Raw genomic sequence first — 26,928 nt, 5'->3', positions numbered from 1 at the left:
TGCGTAGTCCCTTTTCCAATTTGAAAAAAATTAAAACCCCGACCAAAGAAAAGAACACTGCCTAAATGTGCTAGGGCGATACCATGAAACAAATGCAACAGATATTTTTTTTCCCTTCTTGCCACAGGTTATGCAGTGTTCCATATCTATTAGAGAAGTTTGTAGAAAATAATTTTTTTTCACTTATTCCCTTTCCCAGAGACACTCTTTTTCCAGCCAATTACATATGCCCCTACTTACTGACTTCCCCCTCTTCAAAAAGTGCAAAATTAGATAGATTGGGTAGATGGAACAAGTGACATTAATAGGAGAAATTGTCTTTGATCCTTAAGCTTTGTATTTTAAGACCTTGTTTTAAAGAGTTTTAGCTTAATCGTGTTACTGGAAATCCTTTTAAAGACTCTAGCATGACAGGGCTTTTTCTCTCTCTTTTGTTTGTCTACTTCTCATTCATAGCCTTTCATGTGACTCACAATAATGCATTGTTTCAACCCGTAATTTATTGCTGCTATCTCCCATAACACCTTGAGAAGAAACAGGATCAGAGTTTTTTTCTGTAGAATAAACAGAAGTGAACTCCACTGAACACCACCCCCAGGGCAACAGGGAAACAAGCTTGAACATGAAGCAAGCACTTCCAAAACAATACAGGAAAACACATCTATGGATGTCTTTAAAGGGAACTAGCTAGAAGAAGCCAGTAAATGCAACAACTTTTTGGCAATATAAGAAACTATACTGTAACTCAAACCTGATTTTCAGGGTGGCTTGTATTTTTCCTTCCAATACATCATGTGCTATGGCCCTACGCAGAGAAAAAAAACCCCACACTTTTGGACAACATATGTTCTAAAAGTCATTGACTGTTCCTATAATCTTCTTGCAGCTTTTCTCTTTTTAGCTGCTTGAAGCTATGCCAATCTAAGATCAACAAAAGAGATTTAGAAGAAAAAAGTTATGGACTGAATTATTTCAAGTAGGACGAAATCTCCACTCAGTGTACAGAATACACTAGAAGCTTAAAGATATTACAAGGTAAATGTCTCCTCATTTGCATTTTTATTGTATTAATTACTATTATTGTTGACAGTTTGAAATCAGAAAAAAGAGTCCAGAACACAGAGACTCATAACAAAGTTAAATGAGGATATGTTTCTGTACTGTTCATGATTTTAGCACTGGCACAATAAGAAAGTCTGATTGTTTTTATTTTTGAATTACAATGACAAAAATCATCACTCCACTGTTTAATCATTGAATCTTCTTATTTTACACTTGGCAATTCGAAAAAGCTTTTGCAGCTGTTGTCTACCACCACAAGCCTAACGGAAGTTTGTTTCCTAGGCTGATAGGTTATCCTTAACGTAGGCTGTTTTATTCCATGTAGGTAAACTTATTACCTACAAAAAGATATGTACTCTGCTGAAAATCCAGAAGCTGAAAACTTGCTTGTATTGGCAACTTCACTCTTCCTTTGACATCTTCCTTGCTTAACACACATACAGGAACAAAACCAGTGAGAGAGCCCCGTATTTTAAAGCTGTAATGCCTCCCTTGCTTCAAGTCAAACTTCAAGCCATCTAATGTTTCATGTAGATACTTTGTAATTTTGAAAGTTTAAAAAAAAAAAAAAAAAAAAAGATATTGTTAACGCTATTAACTCAGCTGCTCCATTTCCATCCAGGTAAACACTGCTTTTGGGGGTAATAAGCCAGATTTTACACTTCTATCAAAGGCTTACATTTTAAAGTCATACAAAAGGCATTTAGAGTATCAATGAATGACAGCAACCAACAATTTGTTTTCAGGAGGTAAGTGACCCCCAACATATCTCATCAATTTTTTAATGAAAGCACCCTAGGAAAATCTAATACAAAACAGAGGACAAGCTGTGGAGCATTCACCATGACCCGGGTTGCAGTTTTTAGAAATACCCCGTAGGTATCTCAGCCTCGTTGTTAGACATCAGCTGGTGCCGTAGCTACATTTTTTCTACTACATAAGTTTTGACACATGGGTGGAAGAGAGTAACGGGTGCCAACTTCCTCTTTTCATTTCTCATTCAATAGCTTCCAATTTTAATCCCCAGCTGAAGAATTTAAATCAGCCCACTTTCCTGATACCTGTTTATTCAGACAATATTACTCTATTTGCAATCTTAAAAACATTTTACATCAAAAGCTTTGATATTTTTAAATATCTCGTTCTTAAATTGCATTCACAGATTTTATTTGACTGCCAAGTCAGTGTAGTAAAGTATTAAAATTTTAAACAAATTAACATATTAATTTCAAACCTGTCATATTTTGCATGTAAATAATCATCAGCTGTATAAATAAAATTTAAAATCATTAATTATTGGCAGAATCTACAGAGTCTTTGAACAGACTTCACACATTTTCACAATCCAAAAATTCATTATCTCAAAACCAAGGGTCAACAAGAAAACCTGACTGAAGAGTAATGGCCACTCGTGTACTGATGGCCTGTGTAGGAAAAAAAAAAAAAAAAGAAAACCTCCCTTTCCTCAATGGCCAGACAGTGAAATTAAAGAACAGACTCAGTCTCTAACAATGCTTACTTAAATGATCTACCACCACCACTTCCCTTCTTGCATCACCAAGTTTTTGCTGGGGATTACATGAGTCACAGGAGCTTTAATGTAACGATTTTAAAATGAGTTCAAAATGTGCTGTTTGAATTTTGTGTTACTTTATGGCATATTGCAATAGTCTTGCTCCCCAGTGGCAAATACCTGCAGAGAGAGTAGGACTTCAGCTACACTCAGTTATTGGAAATTCCTTTTCAGATCAGCTAAGTAGAAGTAGTGCTTTTGATCCAAAGTTCAGTTCACAGCGGGGAAACATTTCTCATAGATCAGTTGAGTTAACGGGCTGACTTATTGCTGCTACGCAGATGATGTCAGGCTGGCAGAAGGAAGCAAGTGTCACGGCACAGGACTGCAGCGCTGCTTTAAGAGAGAGGCCAGTAAGAAAAATCCTGAATCTCAATACGTTCAAACCATGAATGCATTGATCTGGAACAAACTTTGCTGTTCCTCGATAATGCATTTACATATGTACTCCCAGCTTGTTTTATTAACACAAAGATGAAATAATTACCTACTTCTATTTACTTATATGTGCTTATTTTTTGCAAAAATGGGTAAAAGCTTGACCAAAAACTAAAAAGAGAATGTTGAGTAATTTCGTCGGCATGCCTCAAAGGAAACTGTTAATTAGTAGAAATGAAAGACAGGCCACTTGTGAAGGTTCTACTATATTAACACAGTCTAGCAATCCTGCTTCAGTTAAATATTTTTAGAAGCACCTAAAGCAGAGGGCCCTAAATTAACTTAAAATTTCTTTTTAATTGAGAAATTAAAATTAGATCAGAGAAAGTACTAGATATTACACATACAATTTGAAACACTCCATATTTATTACATTTGTTCACCAAATTTCAGAAGCACTGAACTGAGAATCTTTTTTTTGTATCCTAAATAAAAAATTGAGCTGTCTGATGCTTAACTTCTGAAGAAATGTGGACTTGGAGAAAGCTGCCATTGAAAAGCCCAGAATTTTTCTAAGGTTCAGTCTTAATATTTGCTAAACTGTTCAGTTACACTCTCACAAAGCTGCTGAAAGAAAAAAAGACCTGGTCCTTCAAGGTGAGAAGACTTAAGTTTAGGCTCTGAAGGAAGCCTGACACACTGCATGCCTGAGCGAGCTGATGTTTTCTTCATGTGATTTACAACAGTAGCAGCATTCAAAGCACAACCATCTCCTCTGCACAGCTTACACTTGCGCAAAACAGAAATTAAGAGGATGATGGCTGTAAATCACTTTTCTCCTTCTCCAACCAAGAGGTTTTAGTCTCAAGGATTCTCTAAACTAGACTTATTACTGACTAAAGTTGAAATAAACTCTGGCTCCTATAACTATCTCTTTTTATACAACATTGGGAAGAAGAACAGTTTAAAGCTCAGCAGTCAGCATAAAGCTAAAACAGGCACAATTTTCTCTACAACCTTTAGTGATAGAGCAAGTACATGTACAAGATACGTACTGTGCAGGCATACTAAGTTATTTCTTGGCTTAAAGTCCAATTCAAGCTTATTTGGTTTCCCAACATACTTTTCTCTCTTCCATTTGCCTTCTTTATTACCACAGTCCAGAATATGCACAATATACTGGAAACAAGAAGGAACAAATAAAATAAAAAATAAATCTCAAGTTGGTTAGTTGTTTAAGCTGAAACAGACTACAATTTTCAAGGTATCTATGATATACTGTTATAAACTAAGTAAACCACTGCAGTAGAGACAGCACCTGCACAGCACCTTAGAGCTTCACATACTAGAAGTAAGATAGGCCTGCATTTTTGTGCTTCAGGTTACATATTAGTTTTGGGATTTCCATCAGAGACTTCAGTGGCCTGTCCCCTATATTACAGATGCAGTAAGGGATGCTTGGCTCTCAACTGCCCCAACAACTCATTCTTATTAGCACTGAAACAAAGGCAGCAAATCAGATAAAACCGTACCCTAAGTCAAAGCTGGTATAATAGCCCTACTAACTGCTGAAATTTTCTGTTGTCACACTTTGGAATATTCCTGCAGAAGACTAGAAAAATATTTGGACACATTGAAAGAAGTGCTTACAATTTAGCTTGGTAAAATTTTACAATATTCCTGGTTTCAAGGATAAATATGAAGATTGACATACATTCATGCGTGGCATTTTTTTGATGGGTAGATGGAAAGGAGGAGTGGAAGAGAGGAAGGAAAGCTAGACTCTTCCACTGGGACTGTAGAAGAGCTTTTACTATCCCTGTGAAAAGCTGTCTAAATTCTGAAGCCGAGATTGTAGCAGCTAGCAGGAGTTCACACAAGGAAGAGCTCGATATGTGAATTACATACCAATTCACACAGCACTGGGCAAGATCCAGAGTTGCAACAGTGCCAGTTGTTTTCAACCATTTCTTGTAATATCATACTGGTACTGGTTAACAGGTCACAGAAGGGTGGCTTCTTGTCAAATGCTGTTTTAACAGTGTTTTGCAGTAAAAAGGGCTAATGAACCATGGAAGTGAGACAAATTTGGGAGTAACGAGTAATGCTATGTGAATACGGTCCAGACAAAGTTACACACCAGTAAAACTTACCTGCTCTGCATGAGTGAAAAAACGTATTTAAAATGGCCTTTGTTGGGTAAGATCTGGAGCTATACGTGCAGTCAAAAAAGATACAGGTTAGAAGAAATTAACAAAAACTCTACCACATGGCAAAAGGTAAGAACACCATGGCTGGGGTAAGAACACGATGCCAAACCAAATTCTTTACAAACACCCTGGACACTCGTTAACATTGAAAAATTTGGTACGTTTTAACTGAGCAGTTCTTTTGATTCATGTCAAAGACATGACTAAAAGCCTGCCAGGGCTCATTGCAGTGTTCCTTCACTTTCCATTAGTAGTTTCTTGAAGCACATGACATAGTGGTTTACAAGAGAAAAATGTCAATGTACAAAATTTAGAATTAAGCCAGGCACAAAGCAAGCACAAAGTTCTGTGTTAAAAAACCAGCCCTTAACTAGTCCAAACTGTATCCAGTTGGTTTTATGCCTACGTAATTATCTCTGCAAGATTAAGATATCTTGTGGGTAAGAAATAAAATACAATTGACCCAGGAAAAGTAATTTAACACCAACAGCTAATCGAATTTTGTTAAAAACGGACTTTTGAAGTTCTTGATAGAAGATGAAATAAAGGTTTAGTTAGGTGTGCCTGACATCATGAGAATATTTTTTGATGCTTAAAGAAACAGATTGAAATGAGTGTTCCGGACAGTGTTCAGGTCATTAAGTTGTGAAAATGTCGAAGCAATTAGGGTCATATAATCCAAGTTCAATAAGAAGTCTGAATTAACACTTTTCATTATCAGTGCACTATCTGAAATGAATTTGAAATTACACTTTTTGGTGCATCTTCCACGCCAACCGAAATATGTTCCACCACTTCTGTCTTGCTCTGGAAAGACTTAACTCCTGAAAAGAAGGAATAGTTGGTTTTGTACTCCTCTCCTCTTCCCTTCAACCTTTTTTGGATGAAGAACCTCTACCTCCTCCCAACATAAATGGAACCAAACTAGGTTTAAACATTTAAAAAGATATAAAGGTTTATTAAATGAATCCAGATTTGACAGATATAACATAAATTAAACAGCAATAAAATTTTACTAGGGTTTATGTACAGATCACAGTGATTTTCATTGTGCAATGAGGGCTGACTTTGTAACTTTGAACAGTACTTATACATGTGAGCTACAACAAGCAATCAGCAACATACAACATTAGTCCAAGTTAACCTCGCAAGTCTAGCAGTTCAAACCGATTATGCAGTACACAAATGCCTGCTACCACTATCACTACTTACTACACAACGGAGTATTTATAAAGCAGTCAAGGTTTGCCATAGAAAAGTGCAAAACATGGAAAGTCTGTACACAGTACAGTACAAAAAGGAATCATGCTACAGTCATTGAAAGCTGAAAAATAATTCTATAGCATAGGAAGCACTGCGTCACAACTCTTCTGAATGGCAAGCAGATGGGCTGAGGAACAGCCATATCTTAATTGCTTTCAAAACTGCAAAACCCCTGTTCATCCAATTAAACATAGTTTAGTACCTATATTTTGATCAATTAACAATGACTTTCTACAGTGGAAGATCACATTAGTTAAAGCTCAGTAGCACACATATTCATTGATCAAGCTAATTTACAGGAAAATCTACAGCATGTTCTCCATTGAAATCATGAAGCATTTATATCATTTGGTTACAAGGCAATTGAGTTAACAATGCACGTTTATCACTTAAAACCTCAAATTGGGCAATTAAAAATATATATATATATCTCTAAAACTCAAAAATAAAGGTTGTTTTTTAATGTTTAACATTCTCGTTCACCGAAGCAGAATACCAAAGGCCTATGGGCTCCTGCAAGAAAACAGTCCTTATGCAACAGTCTATATGCAAAAACATACGTTAACAGAAGCAACCATAATAAAACAAACTTCAGAGAATACCAGACTTGAATAGAAAATAAAAACGTATTCTAGTCTGCTTAAAAAACCCCACATAAATCCAGAGTCCTTAGTGTAGTGTGTATCTGGGGACTTCTGTGTGAGGGCTCAGACAGAACTACGTTAGTGGGCCATGAAGTCCCAGGAAAGACTTAAAATAAAACAGACTCACTTGTGCAAATAAATAAAATGGGCAGGTAATAACAGCGCATTAAGTCCAAAACTGTAAAGAAAATAACTGATCACTTAAAATAATGCTTCAAAAATAATTTGGGGTTTTTTTTAGTTAAGGATTGTAATTTAAAAAAATTGGAAGTAGTTTTGTACTAGAAAGCATGTTGACGAGGTCAGTAGTTAGGCATATGTACACACGGCTCTGGAAACAATGTAAAGTCAGTGGATTAGCATTATTATTAAGATTGTATTCATTTCTTTAGTCTCTATCATAATGAGTGTCAGTGCATCCACTGCCAGCAATGGATAAGATTCATAAAAAGAAAATCCACTATCTGCTGTTGTTCAAGCATTCAAAACTTCTAACCACCAATGTGGCACATTAGTCAAATGCAACTTTATTTCCTAAGCTTTGAAGACTTAAACACAGCGCAGTTTTTAAATCTGGGGAAAAAAAAAAAAAAATTATATTTAGCACACTTGCTTGTTGCAGTATGTACATTTTTAAATAAGAAACTGGTTTTGTAGTACTTGGATTCCATAAAATACTGTAAGCTTACACATTAAAAAAAACCCTGAACTGTGCTTGCTCCCTTTAGACAAAGCAAGCTGTGTTTTATGTGCTTCAGTTTTTCCGATTGATTTGGAGTAACAAATTCCACAGATATAAATACAGTGGACCAGATTCATTTTTTCAAGAGAATAAGGTATTTTTACCAGGTTAAAAATGATAATTTCCTATGCATTTTCCTGTATTTCATTATACATTCCTACACAGTATTTACTGAGTGGCAGCTGGGGCCACTAACTTGTGGCACTTGCATAACATCAAGAAGACTTTGTGATATTCCGGAATTACCACTTTGAAGTATTCCGATTTTGTTACACATTGTGCATTTTTACAAAAAGTTATGCAATCTCTTGAAGTTAGACTTGCTTTATGAAGAAATAGATCTAATACCCTAGAAATTGCAAGTTCTCAACTTCTGTACTGTTTAGAGCTAAACAAAAGAAAATGGAGGTCACTTTTCCATGAGGAGACTCCAGCTGCAGATCTGTCATAAAATAATAAAAATGGTAATTTCATTAGTGATTACTAGAATGTCTATTTCACAAGCATTCAGGATTTAGTTCAGAAAAATGAACCTTTGGCCTACATTTCTTATGGCATTTCAGATCAAAAATGCGGAGAGCAGTTTGTGGGAGAAACTGTCTGTATGATCTACTTAAACAGTTTTATGTAGAGCCATCAGTCATAATAGTGGAACTCCAGTGAGCTGATGTGCTTTCAAAAAGAAGTATTTTTGGTCTAAACATCGTACTTTCAGTAAAAGTTATTTAAAACCACAACATCTGAAAGAATGTATTTACTTTTTGAAATCGAAGCACTTCAAAAATCAATTCCCCTATATTAACACAAGCATCACAATATGGAACACAAAAAAACCCTAAAAAAAGATCCTGACTTGTATACAACCTACCTTCATTTTTATGTGTATTCATATACATAGATACATACATATGCACATACTGATATTTGGTGCTACTTAAAAATGAAGCAGTATTGCAAATAATTCCTAAACACCGTGTACTCAAGCTGCTAGAAAGATGTTAGTACAGGATGAAAAAAGAGACTCCTTACATCTAACGTTTGGACTCTGTACATATGGAATTTCTGGCAGCAGAGACTTTAGGACATTTCCAAAAGCAGGAGCAGAAAAATCAGGCTCTAATATATATTCAGTTTTCCCTCTGATATTCTGAAGTGCCAAGCATTCAACAACAACTATTTCAATAACGAAAAAAGTCTGTTATGGCTCATGCTTTACATTTGGAGAAGACAGCAAGCTTGACAGAGAACAACTCCTGTAAGAGCCAGCTAGAGCCCTTTTATCAGTATGCACTGAATTGCGTGTTTACAGAGAGTCTTCATGTGAGGAACCTCATTTCAGACAGTGCATAATCATTCAATATCCTGGTTTGTAAAGAAACATCACTGAAACAGATAAATTAGCCATTAAGATGCATCTTAATCAACAATAAAACATGCCCTTGCCTTTCTGCTTTCAAGTACTATGGTTGCAAGTGTGAGGCATTGGAAATTTTAGGTACAAATCTTTTTTAAAACTTAATTATTTTTATTTTTTACAAAGAATTATAAAATGTATATAAGATGATGAAAAACTCATTTATCCTTTTAAGATTTTTATTCCTAGAGAACTTCTTGAAAAACATTATTTGAAAAATAAAAATCATAGACTCTGCAAAGTACAAAAATTTACATCTTTGCACAGTTCCTGTGCTTTAGTTGTATTGTATTCATTATATACATATATACTAATTTGTGCTTTTAATTACACAAGTTTAGTATAAACTTATAAAATTAAGTCTATGAGTTAACTATGCAAAAAGGATCTGGGAATAGCAGGAAACTTATCTAAACCATAAGTTAAAAAAAAAATCCTAAAATATACCATTTTAGTGAGTCTACTTCAGAGTAGACTATCAATATTACAATTTACCAAACTAACATCAAATGTTTACAGCAAAAAATTATTGTTGCCTGCCTCCAACTCTTTAGATATTTACTATATACTAATACGCATATCTGAATGCAGTATCATTCTTATCCACAAAGAAAGTCTTCATTTACGTAGGAACTCCATTTTTCTTCAGACTTGCTCTTAGCACTTCAATTTCCTTCCAGTTTCTAAGACAAAAAATAATGAAAAAGGAACACAAAATACAATGTGGAGCATGTGAATTGAATAACAAGTATCAACCTATCACAGTAACAACACAGACCCAGGGTACAGAATTAATCTGACAATCTTATTCCTCTAACTAAAGTCTTCATTCTGAATACAAAAGTCTTGCAATCAAGAACAATCATATTTCCTTATCTGTCAAATCAATCTAGAGATTTGCTTTTAACACACTATTTAAAAAGTTTTAAGGACAGAAGGACTTAAATATCTGTATGCGAATAACTCTTCATCACTGTAGAACACCAAAGCCTGTGAGATAAATTATCTTTGTCATTCCGTAAGCCTGCTTTACAATATTTTATTTCAACAGTTTAATTATACTAATACTGTGATTCATGTTTGTTTTACAAGCCGTAAGGAAATATTAATCACTGTTATGAATCAGAAGATGTAATTTCTGCATACAGCTCTCAGTCACAGACCTGCAATGTTTTGAAGAGGACTCCTGACATTTGGACATACCTCGTCCAGTGTAGATGTCTCATTCAGAAGTTCTTGAAAATTTCTAGATCTTTAGGGGGTACCGGCGGTGTCTTGTTCCAGTCATCTTCAGGATAAGCTTCAAAATTGGAAGTATCCCCATCATTGGATACTTTTGGTACTATGGGAGGCTAGTCACAACAAGCACAAGAAAAATGTTAGTACAGTTTCCTCAACGAGCTCCTCTCCATCATATTAAAGCAGAAATTCTGTAAAAGACTGATTAAACAAAAGGGGTACATATTGATAAAAATTCACCTTTTTCACCAATAATGAAAGGCATGAGAGAAGCTTGCAGCGACACAGACACGTTCCAATGCTTTGTCTATATTGCAGTTAAATATTGTGGTTAAAAGACACTTATAATACAGGTACCTATTTTATTTAGCACTCAAGTTCTAGCTGTTTTGCAGACTGAAGGTAACTACTGAAGAGTACTACAACTAAGCTTCCAGGCACGTGCCATTACAGCATAATCTGCCACTCTCCTTCCTCACTCCTCTGCTCTTCTGTGGCATATAAGCAAAAAAGAGTGTAATCACATTAGGTTCCTTTCAGCTAAGAAAGAATCTTGATAGCAGTGTGGATAACTGCTTTCTAATTGAAGGAAAAAAGCCTCCTCTTCCCTTCATTGCTTTCAAATAGATTGATTGCTTTTAAGGAGGTTGAAATGACTTAACTTGTGTATGCCTCACATTACCGGCTATGCTTTTTCCTAGCATAGCAATAAATTCAAGCAGGTAAAGAAATTGCTGCACCGTAAAAACTCATTTCACAAGGATGTCTGTAAAAGCATCTTAATTCAAATGGATCTTTTTAAGGAAACTTGGGAGGTGCCAAGAGAAATATCTGTTTTCTATTTCTTTCCTCAAAGAATCCTTTGGATTTCTAGTGTTGCCCACCAGCTTCACAGCAGCTGTAGTTTTTCCTTGTCTTATATCTAGCATTGAGATTACTCTGCCCCTCTGGCTACAGGCTATGAGACAAAGCTCCCTTCTAGAACATTTCATTAATTGCAAGGGTTAATGTAGGGTAAAACCCCTTTCTTCTCTCAAGGGACATTCATCTCTCTATCTCCTTCTCAGTAACAGAGAGCTTAACTATCGTCATGAGTCCAACAAAACACTTCAGGATTAAAAAACCTTACGGACAATCACCAAATTGGCTAATAAAAGTCATACCACAGACAGAACTATGAAGTACAGCAAAATATTATTCTGCATCTCCTCCAAAAGATAAAAGTCTGGCTTCTGCTAGGTCTGAGATCTTATCTGATCTTTTGGGCTTCTCAGTTTGAAACAATGCATCAGCAGGTTTTCAATGGGAAAGAAAGGGTCCTGAAGAATGGCACTTCTAAGCTTCAGCCAAAAGCAAAGCAAAGTCCTGCTTTAGCAGTGTGGCAGTCACAGCATACTGCCCAGATGCTTAAGAAAACGTGCAGAATCTGCTCTGCTCCAGAGAACTGTGCGCAATGTCTGGTACCCCTATCTCCCCGTAAGCATTTTGGCAGGAAAACCAGTTTTGTAAAGTGACACACAAAAAGAGAAAAATAAAAAAAAAGAAAGAGAGAAATCTAAAATGTTATTTTAGATTAATAAAATTATTTTCTCTTTCAGTCATTCCTATTATGTGTAAAATACTGATATTTAAGATCTTATCAGGACCGTGAATCAATGCTTCATTTGTATAATAGGCCAATTCACACTTTGTACAGGCAAAATGGAGCACTGTATCCATTATTTCATATTTTCAACCTCTTCAATCAGTATGAAAGAGTGAGATTGCGAAAACTAATTCTGAAGAATATGGCTGCCTCTAGAAATAACGAAGTAAATTTCTGACCCAATATACATCCTTGCTCTGAAGTATAATTAAGCAGCATCTCACCTTCTAAGAGCTTAATGTTACCAGTACAAAGATTAAGAAACAAGTTTTGGATTCATAATCATCTGAATGCCACGGTGACTCTTCTTATAAAACATGTTATCATCCAGTTCGTGTTCTTTGCAGACTTGTGTGATAGGAATTTACAGTAAATAATTTGAAAAAATGTGACTTCATTACAATAGATCTACATAAAACATCAACTGGGTATAGTATCCTTAAAAAAAAAAACAAAAACAAAAAAAACCAAAAAACCCCCAAACCACTACATATTTAAAACAATCTAAACTTTTTTTTTTTAAAAAAAGAAAAAAGTCACCTACAGCTTTATGTTAGGATGTTGTCTGCAAGAACACATCAGGAACATTTTCAACTCTTATCTATCTTGCAAGAAATCAATTTAAGATATCGAGCCAGAAATTAATTGTAAGAAACTAATGCAAAGAGAAGGAAAACCAAACATTTAATCGGTACTTGATTGACGGCGTACGGCAACCTATGTTACTGAAAGTCATTGCTGTAAGACATTGTACTAGTTGGAACTTTGAAAAAAGGAAAGGAGGAAGGCAGTTTTACTTCCAAAGGACTTTAAAAAGCATTTTGCAGTGTTGATAGCTTTTGCAAACATCTGCCCTCATATAATACTAGAATTCAGTGCTGTTAAAAAGTATGTTAGAATTACATTCATAAATCCTTCTCTCTCACCTTCCCTACTCCTCCTACTCCCATATGCTTTATATTTTATTAAAGCATTTACCTGAATTGAACTTGGCACAAAAATTTAAAGCACAGAGTAAAATACTTCCACAGATATCATGGCAAGAAGAAAAAAAATCAAACCAAGAAACCACCAAGCCCTCCCATCCCCCCAAACAAAAACACACCTACAACAAGTAGTTACTTACAAAACCCTAAAACTGAAAATTAAATCTTGTATTAACTAATCAACTTCGGCAAAACAAAGCAGGGTTTTTTGTAGACGTTTTGTATATAGACAAAAATGCAAGTAGACATTCATATAATTAATTCTGCAGTGTAAAAGGGCAAAAATGCATGTAATTATTGATGTGTGCATATACACACGTGCTCATACACATATATGAACACACAGATGCAACAGGCAACAAAACCTCAACAGATCAGCTTAAATGAACGACAACTTCTTGTTGTGATGTCCTATACAGTATTTTGCAGAATATACCTTTAGTTTCCTTTGTGGTACAGCGTCCCAATCTATAGACCTGAACCATCGATGTCTCTTCACATCATCTGCTCCATTCTTTAAAGAAAAAATAAAAATAAATATTTAGTAAGTTGTATGTATGCCAAACCATGTATTTCATCATTAGAACTGTGGTATCAAGGCAGACTAATGGTCCGCCTAACCTTTTTTCTTTTCTCAGGTGATAATCATTAAAAGATTCTACATGATAAATTCATAGTGTTATTTCCCTAGCAGATCCTGAGTTCCAGCAATAAGATCCACATTTCTTTTTCTTTTTTTTTATTTTCTTTTTTTAGCAGCATTCTTCTGACACAAGGGAGATCAAGAATAGGCTTTAAAACACCGACAAAACCATTCACTGCAGTTCTATTCACTTGTTTTCTCCAACATTTTACAAAATGCCTCTTATTCAGATATACTTTCTAATGCTTACACTAATAAAAAAAAAAATAACTGAGGGTTGATGGTGTCTTAAATAAAAATCATGTCTGGGAAGCACATAGTTCTATCAAATATTACAGACGCTTAGGGCCGACAACAAGAGGTTCTCAGTACTGTTACAAAAGTAGATATATATAAACCCATTTGTTTTCATTTTAGATATATGGTTAAAGGCGTATTTGTCTTGTAATGATTATTCTCTCTGGGCTGACTGTTTTGATTATGTACATAAAGAATGAAAATGTCTCTCCCCCCCGGATGAAGCTTGGTTCAAGCACAGACTCATGCTCAAGGCATTAAGCACTGGGGAAAACCAGCTGGTTCTCTGTCTCAGGCCTGATCACAGCACAGTTTTAAACTACAGCACTCAAGCTCATACCACATGCAGCTCCATGGAATGAAGCACACCACACATTTGGGTTTTTTCAGATTTGTGTGGAATGGGACTATCCATGCTCATATCCAAAGAGGCAACAAGAAGAGCAATCTATCATTTAGCTCCCTCAAAAGCAGATCTGATTGCTTCACCAAAAAATGCCCAATGGGATTTCAATCTTTTTATGGAAAAGGATCAGACTTGAGACTGACCTACCACCCCCACCCCAAATCCCGCTTCTAATTAGAACTATTTTTGATTTTGACATTTTAGTCAACTGTAGGGAAAAACCCCAAAACAAACCAAAACAACCACAGACTAAAAAAAACCCCGAAAGCCAGCCAAACACATTTCCCAAAAACCCATGTTTGAATAAACCAAGGTTTGCTTTTCTTTTTGTCTTCCTTCAAAACCGTCAAAAGATATAAAAGTTTTCACTGGTCAATAACTTTCTAAATTTTCAGCTTATGAAAGTTTAGTTTTGATCCTCCTCGTGCCCCCCTGAAAAACACTGCGAAGAATTCTGAAGGATAAGGAAAACATTTATTTCCTAGCTTTTCTTACCAGTCTAAATTACCAGTCTGTGCCATAAAAGGCTCTGAAAAGGAACTTTGGACAGTGGGTTCTAGCATTTACACTTATATCAGTATGTTCAAGGAAGCTGGATGACTGTGCATCTTTTACCTTCTTCACCTATGTGCAACATAAATTGTGCTTTGTGCAAAAAACCAAACCTCTAACCTCCCCTGCCCAGGGAAATGGAAATTTTAGCTGTCTCTAAAGAACTAAAAAATTACACAACTTATTTAGCTATCTGCAACACTATAACAACAATAACAAATCAATGAATATAGGATTAACTTACTCTGCCAGAAGGGTAAATTAACCTACACTGAGTTTTGTGTGGTGCTTTGGCTAGCCTGTTAAAGTACCTGAGTTAGTTCACATGCAGCTAACTTCTCACTGCACTACCAACTATAGCTGCTGCACAGCTGCAGAATCAAATAAGCTTGTAATACAGCTGACATCTTCTTGGCATTACAAGTAGTACCACATCAGGACATTTCACAGAATTCACAGGGTTGCTTTCTGTTCCTCCTTGACATATCGCAGATATAGATGTATTTCTGAGGTAGGCTGGAATGCTACCTAAGACACGTCAGCATATTTTTGACTAGCACGCTATTGCCTTCAGAAGTCTGTCCAGAATAGGATGTCGAATTCTTGGTGGAATACTATTTGACTGTGCTTAATCAGCCCCACCACCAAACTATCAGGACAATGACCAAACATCACGGTACTACAACAACCCTTATATTCTTTAAAATAATTTTTAAGCTTCAAATTTGATTAGTGCTCCTTCTGGGATTAAACGACTCCAAAGAACCAAATCAGCTGGCGCCCTGTCCTACATGACTTAGCACCATGTTTCTGGTCTAATGTAAGTCTTCAAATTAATCAGTAAACAGGTAGGGTTTCTTTTTTTTTTTTTTGGGGGGGGGGGGGGGGGGGGGGGGGGCGGAGGTGAAGGTGGGGAGAAGCTATCATGAAGGATAGCATTAACCCAGACAACAGGAGAATGATTTCCAGAAATACATAGTTAAACTTTGCATTTAGGATTGCACAACCAAAGTAATGTATGCGAAAATACATCACAATTTCATGCTTATAAAAACAAAAGCCAGAAAAGACCTGTTCTACATCTTTCCTACAGAATTCTTTCAACCTTGTGCTATGTTCCGCATTATTCCTAACATTTTATACTGACCTTCATATTTCCTAATCGCCTTGTCCTGTCAACCACAAGCAGCTTCTTAATAAGGTCTCTGCAGTAAAGAAAACATGTTCTCTGTTAAGCAAAAGGAATTTATATTTGACTATCATACAAATGTTACAGAATATGAGCATATCTCCCTTTGACTAGCTAATACTGTGTATAATTTACTCATTCATTTCCTTCATATTTTAGGACACTTAAGAGTGAATGATAAACAGGAATAACCTGTTTGCTATTTATTTTTAGAATAATAGCATTCTGGTCTCATTGCATAAAGTACCAATGACAGGAAAGAACAAAAGTTTAGCCACCTTTCTTGTTTCTACAACCTCAAAGAGACCTGAGAGATGCAATACTGCATGAAATGCTGGGGATCTACAGAGTATGGCTAATTCCAATTTTTAACTTTGCAGAAGGTTTAAAAAAAACCAACAATTTTATTTACAGAAAAAAATGCAAACATATTAATCACACACCTGCCTCTCTCCACCCCTAACTGTAACACCTACTATCCCAAAACAAAAACAGTATTCTGTCTCCTACCCTTAAAATCACAAAAGCGTATGCACAAAGAATATATAAACTGAGAGTGAATGGGCTAGACTGTTTGAAAAACTGCTGTATTTGGCAGCAATATAGTTCTAAAATTCAACTGGAAAAAATATTCAATTGCCAGATAAAAGGAGAATAAAAAACTCAAGGTAGAAAGCAATTTTTAAAACTCTCATGATCATTCTAGCCAATCAATGTTTGGATTAGACTAAATCATGTGACTGACTCCTTTTATAGTCACCTACAGTCTATAACCAGACTTTAAAACAGAAGTAGGACTGAAAAGAAATCCAGAAACCAAGAACTAGATTCACAAGCTATACGGCCAAAGATAAATCATGGAGTTTTCTATTCCTATATAACCAGAAAACATTCAATGGATCATTCTTGGCTTGCTTCAAAAATTCATCTTAGGAAAGCACAGTTAAGGGATGAGCTTGCTCAGTGACGCTGTTGTTGTCACAAAGATGAAGACATTTGCTGCAATCCGTAGAACAAATATCCATTAAGTTGAATCAAGTAGTAGATAGTTTAGTGCTTCTTTACTACATAGTTTCTAAAGAATAATTTAGAAACGATCATGTTAAAGTCAATCCAATAGATATGTTGCTGTATGTATCTGGAGAATTAAATTCTACATCAAGGTCTTTCCAGACCAATAATCATTAAACTGCTGTAGCACTGATGTTTTGTTTGGTATTTTACAAAACTGTCTTTGCAAAGAAAAGTTTACAAAAGCAAAAAAAGAAAAATATAAAGAAATAACTTATAAACTCATTAGTGGCCAAAGAAATAGGTGGAGCATAATTAATACTTATGTTTTCAGTAATGAAGTAACAAAAAAACTCTGCTGACAGTCTTATTTTGGAATTTCTAGTTGGTTAATTTATCAACATGGCAGAAGCTGCTCTTCAGAAGATATGTGAACTAATGATCAAATGTGTCAAGGACTTCACGTATGCAGGACAAAGGACGTGGAGAAAATACCTGATCAAATTGCAAGGCGGCTAACAAAAGGCCTGCTAGCTCAGGGCAGAAGTAACAGCACTTATACAAGATGCACAGCGGTTATATAGTGCAGTAAGAGACAGTGAACACGATGCAGCAGGAGGAAAAGCAGAAGTGGTACAAATTCAAAAGGTAGAAAGTGCAGGAGGGTGATAGGGGGTAGGTGCGTAGAAAAATGTCAAGCAGTAAGGTTATGTAGTACATCTAGGTAGAAAAGTTTTCTCAGAGTTCAAAAAGGAAAATAGTTCTGTTGCCTAAGAGCAGAGAGTTAAAGTTCAATTGTTATAAACGCAGTATAGCACTAATACTTCAGACACAGCCTGGATGTGACAGGACCCAAGAGAGTCTTCATCCTTGCTGAGATACCAGCTGACAAGGAAGAAGAGAGAGAAAGCAAATGGGATACAAATAAGGTAAGAAGCAGACTGTCGTCTTAGGACAAAACAATCTTGGCACTTCCTTTAAGCTAATGGTGCAGAGATGTCAAAGACTATCCAGTTCTGCATATTATGGTTTAAAAAAAAAACAAGAGGGGTTGATGGAACAAGAGAGATACATTATGCTAACAACTTGCTGCAGAAAGCAGGTGAAGCCACGCAAATGAATGATCTCACCCAAAACCAAGGTGTGAAAGGAGGAAAGCCCAAGCTATAATCCCATGAGACCCCTTAAAGGCAGGAATGTAATGGGAATGAGCTGCCAAGCACACACTGAAAGAACATCTGGATAAGAAAAGCTGGGAAAGAGGTTTATCCACAACTATGTTGATTAATGTATCCTACGATTCATTGACAGTCACGTCTAGACTGAAGAACAAAATCTGCATATGCATGCTACTACCATAACTAGGAAAGTTCACAGCATCAGGCATCTTCTGGATAGTAGAAATCAGTGTTGGTCTGTGAATGTTGAGCATAAACAGAAGCTAACAGCATCTCTACTTTTAAATGCTTTTACCATGTTAGACAGGTTGCTAGCAATAATAACCTAACTTAGCTGTTCATCTTCTGGTGACACTCTTATACTTTAGCGCAGACAATACTATGTGAGAAACTCAGTTTTCTTTCTAAGACAGACTGGGTTAGGAAGACCAGACAATGAGACTATACTAAAGTGGAACCAGCATCGAGATAGTAAGGGAAAACTCTGTTAAGAACAGACACAAATATGAGACACTAATCAGCCAAGGTCATGTAGACATGCTTTATTCAGTGTACTTGATGATCCAATGGAGGCTTAAAAAATCCTCCCCAAATGATTATTTTTGCAAGAGAATTCATACAAGTTCAGAGAAAGTTGGACACATTTCATTAGATTTGCCATACAACATTTTATCAATTATCTAGTGGTGACAGTAAGCAAGTGCCATCTCTAAGGTCACTTTTTCAAAACACCTTGAATGATTAACTTGGGAATGTAAGAATAACTTCCTGTCCTCACTCAACTCAATCATCTCTGCTTTTAAGGAGAAACTTCATGTTTAAAATTGCACTTCCTCTGTTCTAATGTTTATTAACAATTATTTCAATTTTTAAATAGGAAAAAAAGCATTTCATGTGCAATATATCTGTAACGATTGCAAAATACAATGAATAAAACCCACACATGCATATATAAGACTGCATATTGAATTGGGGCCCTGCTATCAGAAATGGAAGTCGATTTTACACTAGAACTTCTGAAGTATCAGAAAGTTCATTCAAGTAGTTATGTTGAGAGTGACTTAACTAGTGCATATGCTTACAAAGAACAGCTTAGTGTTCACTTCCTGTTCTCCTGATTTTTATTCACATTAAATTTATCTCCTCATATTTCTTTTCTTTTCTTCCTCCCACGCACCAACCTGTTATCAATGAGCTTTGTACAGCAGCATTTAATAAGCAAAGCATTTAATATTCAAAAATATGCAGAAAAGTAAGAGAGGCAGATACTATCTTACAACTGTATCTCTACCAAACACATAATTTTACTTGGACTGCAAGAGTAAACGTAATCTAAAATATTTTCCAACACGGTGTTTTAGAAAATCAGAATCTGGTAACTGGTCTTCTATGAAGATCCTTTAGAAACAGTGCTCAGGAGGTGTTTAGAATGTAAAAGACAGTATTTGGACTCATGGACTTACTTTACATATAAATCCAAATGCCTCGGGAAATCTATTTTGCCAGCAAGAATCTTCTGATATATACCAAATGGATTGTCATCAAAAAATGGAGGAAACCTATTTTAATACAGCAAGTTTTAGGAGGTTAGAAAAAGGATTTCTAAAAATCTTATAAACAATGTTATGTTATAGTAATTCCCCTCAGAAATCATTGACTATATAGTTCTTTTTAGCAAGGCATCATCAAATACTAACTTGAAGAATAACTTAAGTTAAGGCTGCTATTGCAAAACAGAAAACATTTTTATAAGCAACACACTGAATATAGAATTAAAATTGAAGTATCACAAGAGAGATTTTTGTTATGTTAATACAGTAAAAATATCAATTATGAAACAAATTTTCAGTGTTAAAGTAAAAAACGCTTTGCCTTTATCTATAAAACCCAAGGGTGTACTTTCCAAAACAGCATAACCATTTTTGATTTTGTCCTGTAACTCAGTCATACTCTTATTCACTAGTTTCTATCTAAAGTGTCAAAGGACCCTCATATGAATAGATTGTCCAGTTCATTATTTATTGTATTTCTTGAATTCAAGTATATGTTTTGTTACAGAAGGTTTGAAAGAGACTGTTCAGAACCTGAAATTCAAAGTGCAGCTGTCTGTCTTTGTTGGACAGATAAACTACCTACTTCATAACCTTCCCAAGATGATCAGTAAACCAAGATGCAATTAAAATTCTACACGTATATTTTCTAAAAAGTTTTTCATGAAGTTATGAGCTAACAGAGAGACTACTTCTTGTTTTACAGCTACAGTAAGAATTGAGAGAGTTTTCTGTTGTGCTTCTTTTACTAGTGTAATATATACCCTGGTTATTGCGAGAAGCTCAGAGTGTGGGTGCACCAGTACAGGTGATATAAGCAGCTTAGCCCAAGCGCCAACAGGTTTTCAGAGTGGCAGTCACCTTTTTAGAAGTTACCACAGGAAACCTTTCAGGGGAACGGAGTCACTAACTACTCATTCACTAATCTCAGTCCCACTTTGACTTCCGTAACATGACCAAAGCATCCCTCTTACTATGCTTCTGTATCAAACCCCCTACAGAATAGAAAAAAGGGATTTTGAATATCAACCGTATTAGTAACGTCCAACCACTATTACAGTCCAACGTTTAAAATATTTTCACATTTCCCTAACGTTTTATAATTACTTTCTAAGAGAACTTCACTGCATGCATACACATACAAATACAGTGCTGGTGGCTTTGGAAATCATTGGTAGCACACACAAGGGTGAAAACGACACTTCTTCATTTCACATTCTTTCCTTAATTTTATGTTACTCAAACTAGCTTATTCCTCAACAAGTACTATACATTATTTCCACTACATAAGTGTTTTCAGAAGTACTAATTTCTTCATTATTCAGCTGATGGTCAAGTGGATTAGCATTTCCTTTGAAATACTCTAAAATTCAGCCACAGACAAACCCAAATTCCATCAAAGTAGTTAAATAAAGCTGTCTGTATGCATAAGGTAAAAAAAAGTAATACTTCAAAGCACAGAAAAGCATGACAAAACTATCTGATTAAAGAAAGACTGAAGAACATTTGTTGGTGATGTTCAGAAAGCCAGAGCAGTTTCATTATGAAAAACTGAAGTCTCAGCTAGAAAGAAACTGGAAAATAAAAGAATCTCAGGAAAAAAATAATTGTGTTTTCATAAATTCCTGCTTTGACACTAAAGAACAAGGAAAATGTGATAGATATTTAACATAAATTACATAAATTTTCCCACACCAGCGAGACTATCATACAAAGTTTCTTTTTCAGTCAGGCAACATTACGTCCTTCACATTCTCCAAAGCAAGTTGACAAACAGTATACTCAATTTCCAATTTTGTATTTGTTATCACATATTAGCATCTATAAATGCATAAAGCAATTAGAATCAGATTTTGTAACTATGAATTAAAAAGGTGCCAGCTGCAGTAAGCAGATTGATAGGAAATGCAGGGGTTTTTTTCCTCCATCTCCAAACATTCTGTATACTACTGAGGTGTGAAATCTAGAAGAATAAGTATGTATATGTTTTTACATATTTACATATGTTTAAATTGCTCTCTGCGTTCCCACTTTGAAAATCCAATATTACTACGTCTAGAATTCTTGAGAGAAATTTAAGTCACACTTGGCTATATAATAATAATGCTTAAAGTGCATTTGAACTGCATGTAAAATGAGACTAGCTTTGAAAGATTACATAGTTTTCTTATGGACAAACCAAATAACTTGACTTTGATATTACTTGCAAATGTTAATTTGCAACACAGCACAGATTTTAGACCAAAGAATGCAAGTATTGTGGTGGAAGCTACCTAATAAATCAACAAAAACCCCCTTGAGGTTCAGACTGCCTTCACACTATAACACAAATACAAACAGCTGCCTTTTTTCCACCAACTGAAAAGAAGCTAAAAAAAAAAAAAAAAAATCTCTGTATATGGGACAACAGCTGCAAACCATTCCTTTTGCTAACAGATGCATAACAATGGCACTGACATTGGTCTCAAAGATAACAGATAGTTTTAGCACTTAAGAAGAGAAGCTGTAAAACCTCAAGGGAAAACACACAGGTCTGAGAATATAAAACCGTAGACAGGAACCATTAGCTACCTAAAACGATAGACCAGCACATCACATATGACCACCAAAGCAGAAACGGAAAACACAAAGCCCTCATTAAATGAGAAAATTCAGTTAGCTACATGCCTGATGACAGCACAATTATGACCTAACATATCTAACATTAAATAACAGGTATATTTTCCTTTATGGTAGATTGTAACAGAACACATTTACTCAAAATAAATAGATCTTTCAACTCTTTCTATTAACAGTTTGTTTAGCTTGTTTAGATTAACTCAATGAACTCTATATTACTAATCTGTTCTGTAAAGCTTTCTTCTCACCCCTGGTCCTCCCTGTTCTTTCCCCTTCCTATAGTTTAGTATCTTAAACTTAAATGGGACCTTGCCTTAAATCTAGTATGTGAGAACTAGAATTCCACAGGCCTCTAGAGATTAAGTTAGAGAAATAAGACACTGCAGAACAGGAAAGTGTGGTTTTGTTTGTTTGTTTTTAGAGAGACCATTTCCTTACACACACATCTACCAATTCTTTTCAATTGCTTTTGGGTTTCAGAGAGAGTAACTTCAGGAAATAACTAGCAAATGTCTTAAGGAATTTACTTGCAGACAATAACTTAGTCTTGAAGTCAGGTTTTGTTCATCTTTTAATAATTTTCATATTTCTTAAATCTTTGAATTTCAAGGGATAAAAGACTATTTTTGCATTAATAACTTTGATAGTAAATATCAAGCCACATCTTGAGTTGGAGAGGAAAAGCGTTTTAAAACACTGCTGCCAACAGCAGCGAAAAGCTGATAAAATGCTAAAAGCATATGCCCTATGTGACAACCTGCCCTCTTAAAGAAAGCACACACAAGCCACAAGCCCTGCCCCCCTCAACCCCGCAAACCCCAGAATCTTAAAAATCCTAATCAAGTAGTATCAATCTACCCCCCCCCCAAAAAAAAACCCACGCCAAAACCTCAAACACACCCCTCCCCCCCAAAAAAAAAACCCAAACCAACAAACAAACAAATTTGGGTGGAGTCCCTATCCCAGCTTTGGATAGCGACTCCACCCAAACACTAAAAAATAAAAAGAAGCATCCAATCATTCTGAAGAGCATATCTACACAAATACTGTAGTAAAAACGATGACAAAATCACTTGCAGCAGACAGCTGCTCTATCAATCAGCCTATATAAGATCTCAGTTGCCTTTTAGAAAAGTTTCTGTTACTGCTCTAGTAGAGAGAATCCTATCAACATCTCTGTAAGGCACAAAAAGGAAAAACGCCCAATATCCACTTACACCGAGACCACACAGACCAAACAGAGAGTGGTCCCAGCGAAACCTGTGGCAGGAAGGTAAATCACTCAGACTACAGCTGGGAGACGGCAGCACCTGCACTAGAGTTACAGCACCAGACACTTTCATCTACACTCTCTGTGCTGTCTAGGACTACGATTAGTGGCAACAAGGCTACTGGGAATCTCTTGCTCCTTTCATCCCTCCAACAAGGATTCCCTTGACCAACTTGGGCCTCTTGCCCTTACAGGGAGTGGTGGAAGGAAGGTGAAGCCTGGCCTCTGCACAGATCAGCCTACATAAACAACAACTTTTTATTAGACCAGTCAGCCAAGCCTGCCTGGGTCAGTAGGGAACTATTAGTACATTTCTATGCTTCTTCTGTCCAGAAATTGCCTTGAGATTCAAAGTAAATGCATACACAAGCCTTCAGGACATTAAGAAAGCAAGCAGTGGGCAGCAATGCTGTCCTGGGACAAAGTTTTGATGCTATTGGGCGGACTTCTTCACAGCAAACACATGTGATGGATTGGAGCTCTGAAGTGATCATCCACCTGGGGACCTGTCTGCTCAAGCAATCTGATGAGCTTGTCCAAACACGAGAGTCACCAAAGTTACCCTGAGCTGACAGTATTGTATAGAGAAAAGGAAGAATAAATCCATGCAAGGATGTTTTTGTTCCAACTTCACTCTATGAGGCTGCAGATCCAGAATGTGAGGCCATAGAGGCAACCGCACGCACACTCAGGGAACGAGAAGGCACAGAGCACACTGGGCCTGGTACTGAAAAGAAGTTCTAACGACAATGAAGCCAAAACAGATGAAATACACCATGTTTCTTCTGAAGCTACGAAAGCCTTGCTTTCACCTGCATTTCTTCTGCTGCACCAAACATGGCAAAATCAATTTCTTTCAAAATTCCCACTCTTTTTTTTTTTTTTGCAAGTACCTTCAAAAGATACAGCCAAGAAAAAAAAACACGGGAAAACATATGGATGCCTCGTTCAGTACACAAGCAGAATTTCATGTGCTCCTTAAACCAGTTATTTATTTTACTGAAAATAGTATTTCTTTTTTGAAATCAAAGCAAATTAAGACAGTTAATTATATTAATGCCAGAAAGTCTCTCCTCAGTTTGAATTTGTATCTTTTGGAAACATTGCTTATCAAGCAAATTCCAAAACATCAAAAGTAGCATTTGAGCAAACTGATTTCCAAATAGACCTTTTAAGCTTTTCCTTGTTCTTCTTCCTTTGGTTTAAAGAAAATCAGTGCTCAGTAGTAATACAAGCTGTACTAATAAAAGTCTTCCTACTTGCCACTATGCATTTTTACAGACTAAAGCTCCCATTGCAAGTATTATTCCACTATCCTAGAAATTACAGAAGTTTCAAAGAAAACTGGTAGTCCTCTTCTTCACCCTTTAAGTATAAAGGATTTTATGTTTAAAAATCTAAACGTCAATAAAACCTGAACTTACAAAACAGATAAGGAAAAGAGCAGCTGTTAAAAAAGTCTTAAGTAAAAACCAAACAAAAACCCGAACAAAAACAACAAACTCAAAAAACTAAAAAAATCCCAGTAACAATAGCGAAGTATGTTCTTTTGTACAGCTTCCCAATTCCTTTCTTCAGAGGTAGAAATGAAACTTGTATATCAATAATAAATTTAGCCCTAATTTGCTATTCCAAATATTGTAAACAGAACTAGTAAAGAATCCTGTATATATATATATATATATATATAATTAAATATATATAATATTGCCATGATATAGTAATCATTATCACTTACCCTGACAACATCTCAAATATAAGAATTCCCAGGGCCCACCAATCCACAGCTCTTCCATGGCCTTTGCTTTGTATAACTTCTGGTGCAAGGTACTCAGGAGTGCCACACAGCGTCCATGTCCTGGGAGGAAAAGAAGGAAAAAAAAAAAAAAACCAAAACAAACCACAAAACAAACAACAAAACCAGACTGAAGTGAAACTGAAATAACAGTAATAAGAAAAAACCAAACACACAGATAGGAAGTAGCCAACATATGCCTATGTATTTACTGTATATAGGAATAAGAGAAAAAAGAAGGATTTCTACAAGATCTAACAAGACTGCTTTGATGATGCTCTCCAATTCTCCTGTAACAGAGATATATGGAAATTAAAAAACTTCTTGGCTGCAGGAAACATCTGGGCACTGAGTTTCCCAACTACTAGTGTGGTACTCTATCCATTAGGCTATACATTGCTTTGAAATTACTAACAGTGGTTTTCATCCTGTAAACTGCAGACCCTGAGAACTCATGGAATACTTCTGACAGGCCCTGCAAAAGCCAAGCTTACTGGCATTTTCCAGCAAAAGGAAAAATTTTTGTTTAGAAAAACAAAGGGAAGAGGGGGAGATAAAAAAGTACTAGTTTAAAACAGTAAATAGCTGCAGATATAAGAAAAATTCCTTTTACAACCTAAGTAATGTTTTTCAAATAGTATTGAAACATAACCTGTCATCACTCCCACAATATCCGTTAAAAGGAAAACATTTTGTGCTTTTTATTATTTAAAATTAAAAGGTGTAGTTAAGCAAGTGTGAGATATGCAAGTAATACTATTTTAATATAATTTTTATTCATATCTTTCTTAATATAAACTCAGGATATAAAAGTATTATATTGCTACCTAATTGGAATGTATATTTCAAGTTCTATAAATTCATGAAATAAATTGAAGCTAAGCAGTTAGTGTTTACAAAGACCAAATTACAATTTGAAACACAGAATATTCTGAAACAACTTCCTTCAGAAATGTGAAATCTTCTTTGTAAAAATACCCATGCAGAATTTGCTTGGCTTCACTACCTTGACTTATGTTTACACACACACTAGTGAAAAAAATGTGCTTTCATTCTGAATAAATTACACTTTCCTGATAGCAAGTCAGAAGAGGAAACTTTGAAAAAGTGCTCGTCAATTCAAGAGAGGATGAAATAACAGCAGAGAATAAGGGAGGGGAAAAAAAAAATCATATTGCATTTTAAGAAGAGTTCTAGTAAGAAATGACAACGAATATAGTCACAAAATTAATGGTCACTGCACACAATTTCTAACTTGCAGC

At 35.7% G+C, this 26,928-nt stretch overlaps 1 protein-coding gene across 2 annotated transcripts in view; it reads right to left on the bottom strand.

Moving 5' to 3' along the window:
- Positions 1 to 6,152: 6,152 nt before the first annotated feature.
- Positions 6,153 to 26,928, bottom strand: part of PRKX (protein kinase cAMP-dependent X-linked catalytic subunit) — a 60,489-nt gene continuing 39,713 nt past the window's right edge. Inside the window, exons 4-9 of one of the 2 annotated variants that reach the window (XM_075133707.1) lie at positions 25,610 to 25,729; positions 19,896 to 19,991; positions 16,202 to 16,259; positions 13,593 to 13,670; positions 10,490 to 10,638; positions 6,153 to 9,969 (exon numbers count right to left, since the gene is read on the bottom strand). In XM_075133707.1, the coding sequence (XP_074989808.1) occupies positions 10,513 to 10,638; positions 13,593 to 13,670; positions 16,202 to 16,259; positions 19,896 to 19,991; positions 25,610 to 25,729 (478 nt within the window). In that variant the 3' untranslated portion in view covers positions 6,153 to 9,969; positions 10,490 to 10,512. The remainder of the gene's footprint in view (positions 9,970 to 10,489; positions 10,639 to 13,592; positions 13,671 to 16,201; positions 16,260 to 19,895; positions 19,992 to 25,609; positions 25,730 to 26,928) is intronic. The other variant, XM_075133718.1, reaches the window with a different exon arrangement.

This window comes from Calonectris borealis, chromosome 1 (assembly GCF_964195595.1).
Source record: "Calonectris borealis chromosome 1, bCalBor7.hap1.2, whole genome shotgun sequence".
Lineage (NCBI taxonomy): Eukaryota > Metazoa > Chordata > Aves > Procellariiformes > Procellariidae > Calonectris > Calonectris borealis.
This window is presented reverse-complemented; position numbering and strand designations above follow the sequence as displayed.